Raw genomic sequence first — 7,449 nt, 5'->3', positions numbered from 1 at the left:
TTTAATGAAGTATAAATAACAGAACATTTAATATTGGCCTTGGGTACCCAAACTTTTTTTACCGATAGCTTCCTGTTGGCAGTGTTGCACCGAGTGTTGTACAACACCTGTGGCAACACCTGTTTAGATTCCCATCTTTTGTAGTCATCTCTAAGTTTAAAACAGTAGGGTTTGATGTGACCAGGTCTAAAACAGTAGTGACAGATGAAGTGACGTTTCCTAGTCTTGGACTTCTTGGTAGACAATTGCCTCTTCGATGGAGCACCTTTACCAGTGTGTGGAACATTCGAAGTTTCAGCCTTTTCCTTGACAAAGACAGTTGGCTTTCTTTCAGTATTGGATGATTCTCCAATTTCAAACAAGCTATTCGAATAACCAAGTCCAGCTTTGTCATTCTTTCCATTCATCAGAAGTGAATCAAGTTTAGATGTACTTGAATTAAGTTTGGCAAAAATTTGAGATGATTTTTCAAGCTCCTCCTTGACTTTGCATAGCTCCAGATCTTTCTTGCTCAAGATTACTTCAAGTCGTGATACTTGAGATTTCAACTCAGTGTTTTCTTTGGATAGAATTGAATTCACTTTATTTCGTTTGATCCAGTCTTCGTACAATTCTTCATACATTATCTGCACACTTTCCAGAGTGATCTCATCATCATCTACCTCCTGATTTTCAGACTGACTTGATTCATTAAGGGTTGTAGAATTGAGACATACAGGATTCGAAGAGGTGTTGCGACCAGGTATTGCAACACCTGTGGCAACACCCAAAGGATTGATTTGCATTGAGCGTTTCTCCTTGATCACAGTAGATAATGATGTGTGATTTTCAGATTCATTTGATCCTTGATCATCTTCAGATTCTTCATCACTCAGGGTGAGTTGTCTTAGCCGGCAGACATACTCAAGGATAGACTATATATGATTCGGTTGAGGCTTCAAAGGCTATTGTCTTCCCTTTATCCTTTTTCTGCAGATCAAGATTCATTTCAAAAATTCTTAGGGAACTCATGAGTTCATCCAGATTGATGTTTGAAGTGTCTTTAGATTCCTCATGCACAGACTTGATATTGAATCTCTCAGGATGAGATCTTAGGACCTTGTTCACCAATCTTTCATTTGGTATGGGATCTCCTAGGCCATGTGATTCATTTGAGAGTTGTCTTAGCCGGCAGACATACTCAAGGATAGACTCCTTGTCCTCCATTCTCAAACTTTCGAACTTTGCTGTCACCATCCTTAGCCTAGTTTTACGCACACTCGCAGATCCTTCACAGTGCTTCTGGAGTATCTCCCAGGCATCTCTGGCGCATACACAAGTGGTGATTAAATTAAACATCCTTGTGTCAACGGATGAAAATATAGCATTGAGAGCCTTGGAATTATAGTTTGAAGATTGCACTTCATCCACAGTCCATGTACTTTCAGGTTTAAGTCGTGTGTCTCCATCAGCATCCGCTAGTTTTGGTGGACTCCAACCGTCAAGTACACGTTGCCAAGCTCTTTCATCAATGGATTTAATGAAGACCCTCATCTTTACTTTCCACAATGCATAGTTCGATCCATCCAACACGGGTGGCCTAAAGACAGTATTTGATGAAGCTTCCATAAGAATTTTTTTTTTTTTTTTTTCACCTGGAAACAAAACAAAAAAAAAACAGAATCTCACTTAGTAATATCAAGCGTAGGCTCTGATACCAATTGAAAGTTTCGTTTCCACAGTGTATGAAAAAAATACGATTAAGTGTTACGTGTATCAGATTGTAGGTGTTGTCTGTAGGTGTTGTAACACTCACGACAACATGCAGCGGAAATTTTAGTTTAACACATTAACACATAACTTAATTGAAAAACAATATGCGAGACAAGATGTAAATTATGCACAAGTACCAAGTACTTGTGCGATGCCTCAGGGCAAAACAATTCACTAGAAAAACTTGTAAGTTTACAAAAACCGATACTAGTGAAAGACTAAAACAACTCCCTCATATAGGCGAGTGACAAATTGCATCCTATACTTCTAACAAACCGTATAACCAAAAACTCAAAGGATGCATCAACTGATAAGTGAAAAATCTTCAGAAATCAGCACACTAATCAAAACAGTGATTAGGTGTTGTCTTCAAATGTTGTCAGCACTTCACAGCGACACAATAACGATGGCACGAGATATCTTTGAACTCAGAAATTCTTCCTAGCAGCTTCGTCTCTCGCACGCCGAAAATATTAAATCTCATCTCTATATATATCATCTCTTCGCAAACCCTATTAAGCATAGAAAAAGAGTTTATTAGGAAACAAACTCTTTTAAACAAGGATATCACATCTTAGAGATATTTTCACTTCTAAAAGATATCATGTATCATATCAATCCTAGATTTATATCATATATTAAATCTTATATCTAGAAAGGCAAAATACTAGAGATATTCAAATAAGGAAAGAATATCAAGGAATAAATTCCTTTCACAAGGCAAGGCATTAATTAATCACCGTTTCATGCCTCCATATTGGGCTAGATTTTTTTCTATTGTTTGTTTCTCAAACATAGGGCAGCCATCACGCTTCCACCAGACCAATAAAAGGCGAATAGCTCAACATGAATACAAATGAAGAATTAAATTGTGAAATGAAAAGGAAGTAATAGAGACTGTAAGTGAATAAGCTGTTGGGTAATACACTGAAACGATGTCGATCATGATAATATAATATAGTACCAAACATACAGAATAAAATAATCAACATGAACACAAATATTTATGTGGTTCACTCAATATAAGCTACGTTCATGAAGCTACTGCAAATCTTTATTATAAAGAGAAAATTACAAGTATATATAATACACTCAATATATCACAATCTCAATCTGAGTATAACCGAGAAAAAAATTTCTTAATAACACTAATTTTTTCTTCTCACTTGAGTTGCTCTCTTGAGCTTGGGATTAGTAGAAAGCTTGGATGATATCTAGCAAATGAACAAATGAGCTCTATATATAGAAAACTCCTCAAATGGGAAAGTCAAATGTAAATTCAGACTTTGTTAGCCACCATTTGAATGGTAGCATGTGGACGTTCACATTGGATGGCATATGTGAACATATGCACACTTTTCTTGCCTACAATTTTTGTCAAAAAAACACATATTCACAACTCTATCATTCGAAGACTTGATTTCCATTATATTTTCACACCATCAATGCAGTAGCTCAGTTATCTATTTTTATACTTGCAGCCCAATTGAAGTTTGTCAATGGTCACAACCTTTGTGAACATATCAACTGGATTCTTACTTTTATTAATCTTCTCAAGAATTAAAATTCCATCTTCTAGTACTGATATAATGAAATGGTACCGAACCTGCATATGTTTTGTGCTAGCATGATAAACATGAATTTTTGCTAAATGAATAACACTATAATTGTCACAATATAAATGTTTTTATCAAGCTTCTGACCTAGTTCCTTTACAAAGTATCTCAACCATATCATCTCCTTGTTAGCTTTTGTAATTACAATGTACTCAACTTCAGTGGTCGAAAGCCCAAATTTCTTTTGCAACTTAGATACCCAGCTTACTGTCGTACCACCTAGTGTGAACACATAATCAGTGGTATTTTTCTGCCATCTAGGTCACCACACCCATATTGGCATCAAAAAACGTATAAGGCCAAATTTTATCGTTTTGCCTATAAATTCTCTCAACTGGAACTAAATCAATCAAATAAAATCCAAGTAATAGCCATTGAGGAACAACCCATTTTTTATGAAGAAGCGGTGAGTTTTGTGGGAAATCAATGGAGAAAAAAATCAGATCCATATAGCTCCACTTAAATCAAGGATGGAGAAATCGCCCTAATTTTTTTTGGAAAAATACTCGGAATGCCCTTAATCCAACACATATTCCTCTATTTTCCGCTTCTCAACAGGTAAGACAAGAAGGAGTATTGTTAGCTACAGCATGCTCAGGATTCAAACAAGGAGATCAAAGACTAGTTTATGAGGATGTTACGATGAAACATGTCACGCGAATGGAAACGATGCTTCAAAATAATGATGTTATCTTGCAAAGGTTGGAAGCTCAAATGGGTCGTCAAATAGCCAGCCGGTTCGAAAATCAAGCCATTGGAACACTACCAAGTGATACTGGGAAAAATTCAAAATGAGTGAATGTAGATAGTACAATGATTAAGACCAAGGATGAGGAACCAAAGAAAAAAATTCTACAGATGTGAAGGAAAATGATGGAGGAAGAGTGAAATGAAAGATGGAGGATGTTAACACTACAACAAAATTGCTAAAAGACAACGGATTTTATCCGTCGTCGTAGGTCATTTAAAACTATTGTAATTGATATTGTTGTTGAAAGTGCGTTCAACGACGACGGTTTTAATTCGTTGTCGTTGCTATCTTATTGCGACGGTTTTTCAAAAATCATCACCGTCGCTAATTAGCGATGGTTTATGTTATACCGTAGCTAATTAGCGACGGTTTATGATATACCGTCGCCACTACATGTAAGTCAGGTAAAAAAGGTGAAGAGTTTGATTCTAATTATAATATTATTATTAATGCACTCCACTTTCCTTAAAGAGGCAAAGCAACTACAATTGGACCATCAATTTTCAAAATTCCTTGAAATTTTTAAGAAATTGCACATAAATGTTCATTTTGTATAGGCTTTGGCTCAAATGTGTTCTTATGCTAAAGATATTTTGACTAAAAGAGGAAACTTGTTGACTTTGAGACCGTTAATTAGCTTTCTTAGGAGTGTTCAGCTATTTGTCAAAATAAATAACCTCTTAAGCTTAAGGATCCAGGTAGTTTCTCCATTCATTGCACTATAAGTATTTCTATTTTTAACAACAAATTATGTGATATTGGTTCTATCGTTAATTTTATGTCTTATTCTTGTTTTGAGAAATTGGGATTGGATAAGCTAAACCCATCACTATTTCCCTTAAACTTGCCGATAGATCTATCAAATATCCTAGAGAGTTATAGAGGATTTTTCGGTTAAATTTGACATATTCATATTTCCGGTCGACTTTTGTGTGCTATACATGGATGGAGATCGTGAGATTCTCCTTATTTTAGGTTGTCCTTTCTTATATATATGCTTGAATGTGCAAAAATATGAGTTAGTTTTGAGTTTCGGAAAAATAATTTTTGATGTTTTTCTTAGTATGAAATATCATGTTGATCCTTCTAATTGTTATAAAATATATTCTATTGATGATATTGTTGAGCGTAGCGTGCATGATCATATTGTTGAAGACGCACTGGAGATGTGTTTTGTGAACCCAAAATCGTTGGAGTCATATGGAGAAGAGGAATAAGAATTCTTCGAGGAATCCCCATGCCCATGTAATACTTCATGGATTTTAGAGCAACACTTTTAGGGAAGTTTTGTGTTACTATTTTATTCTCGTATTTTATATTCATAGCATGACACTGAGAACAATGTATATCTTAAAAGTATGGGGAGATCAGCTATTTTGTTACACATCACAATACTTGCATATAATTTAATGTTTAATCCTCGAGACATTATCACTTGAGTTACATGACACACTAATCGACCAACTTTAATTTTGATATCAGTCAAGAGATTGCATCACAACTAGAATGTATTAAGATGAACTTTAGTTTTAACTGAAGGATTTAGGCACAAACCAGCTTTGTATAGACTTTTGAGACACAATCTATGCACTTTATGTCAAACTTATATGAATTAATTGTGAATTTGCAAGATGTGAGCTCATTAAAAAATATTAAATAATCTAGAACTTGTGTGATTACCATTTGAGGCGAAATATGAAAGTTAGTGATTTAAGGATGATTTATACGATTTTTGGATCGTTTGAACTTTTTAAGCCTACCCAATGTATCATTCATATCCTTACTATCCTCCTTTGACCTCGAATAAAAATCGAATGAAGTATGTCAAAGGCACACAACTAGCCTCTATTCATATTCTTTCAAAAATCCTAGATTAACTATCTAATTTCTGCTCATACACTATTCCACTACCTTAATTTCGAGAGAAATAAATCCTTTAATATTTTAAAATTTTCAATAAACCACATGTGTTGACAAAAGATAAGAAATATTTGAGGAGTTGTGGAAAAATCATGAAAGAAATGAAAAGGGTTGAAAAATATATGATTGAATGAAAAACGGAGGAGGAACATTGTGGTGATTGAAAAGAAATAAAAAGAGACTCTCTATGAAGGAAAACGGAAAAAAGATGAAGGGTCAAAAAAATTAATAAGTTGGAGGAAGACAGCTAAAAGATGAAAAAAATATGAAGGGTGAAAAAATTAATAAGTTGGAGGAAGGCAACTGAAAGATGATAAAAAGATGAAGGGTGACAAATAACAATAAGCTAGATGATTAAAGTTAAAGGAAGAAAGTATGAGGAAGATGATGAAAGATGGAGGATGATAAAAATTCAATAAGAGGATGATGGATAGAGATGGATGATTGCACTATATAATTGAATTATTTTATCTCATTTTTTAACTCCTTACCTTTATTTTAGCCATGAGTCGTGGCATAAAGTTATAAGATTGAAAAAACCTATGGACGGGATCACGGTTAGGGGTGGGCAACGGTCGGTTTGGTCCGGTTTTACTCTACAACGGTTCGGTTTTTCGGTTTTCGATTTTGAATATCTATAGTCCAAAACCAAACTATTTTATTACGGTTCGGTTCGGTTTTTTGTAATACGGTTCGGTTTATACGACCGGTTATATACCGTTAGCTAAAATTTGGTAAGAAATAAAATTATACGTCACTATGCCTTTAAAATCTAAATCATAGTATTAGCCAAACATTTAATTTGTGGGACTTACTCTTATATATATATATATATATATATATATATATATACATATATATATATATAAACTGTATTGTGTACAAATATGTCATACGAATATAATAACAATATATAACTAATTAACCATGCAAACATGGAAAATGCATTAATCCAACAGAATATCCAGAAATATGAATGATAACAAGGTGTCAACCAGCTCGAATGGAACACCAATCATCTTACGAAAAAATTAAAGAAATATATACAGAAAAGAAAAAAAAAACGTCGACTGGTGAGTGATGAGAAAAAAGAGAAAACGATCGGATTGAAAATTGAGGGTTATTGATACTAAGTACCTAAATCCTAATAGGCCCATTATACATAAAAATTTTATACTTAACAATAATATAGCCCATTATACATAAAAACCCTAAATTTAAAAATAATATGGTCGGTTCGGCTATTCGGTTTTTTTGAGAATTAAAACCGAAAACCGAACCAAAAAACCGAATTTCATAAATTTTAAAACCATAACCGTCCGAAAAACAGATAAAACCGAAACATTTAAACCAAATTATTCGGTTCGATCGATTTTTTCGGTTTTTCGGGTTTTATCCTCACCCCTAATC

General features: G+C 34.1%; 1 protein-coding gene across 1 annotated transcript; it reads right to left on the bottom strand.

Annotated features, from left to right (window-relative positions):
- Positions 1 to 903: 903 nt before the first annotated feature.
- On the bottom strand, positions 904 to 1,608 carry LOC140808032 (uncharacterized). The gene has a single exon (XM_073165031.1). The coding sequence runs from the start codon at positions 1,606 to 1,608 to the stop codon at positions 904 to 906; it is 705 nt and encodes a 234-aa protein (XP_073021132.1).
- Between the last annotated feature and the right edge of the window lie 5,841 nt (positions 1,609 to 7,449).

The sequence above is a fragment of the Primulina eburnea genome, chromosome 1 (genome assembly GCF_022965805.1).
Source record: "Primulina eburnea isolate SZY01 chromosome 1, ASM2296580v1, whole genome shotgun sequence".
Lineage (NCBI taxonomy): Eukaryota > Viridiplantae > Streptophyta > Magnoliopsida > Lamiales > Gesneriaceae > Primulina > Primulina eburnea.
Note: the sequence above shows the minus strand (reverse complement) of the source record. Positions and strands in the feature narration are given on the sequence as shown.

What these genes read in the sequence shown, in the direction of transcription:
- LOC140808032 (XM_073165031.1), bottom strand. Translation starts at nt 1,608, where the DNA reads ATGGAAGCTTCATCAAATACTGTCTTTAGGCCACCCGTGTTGGATGGA.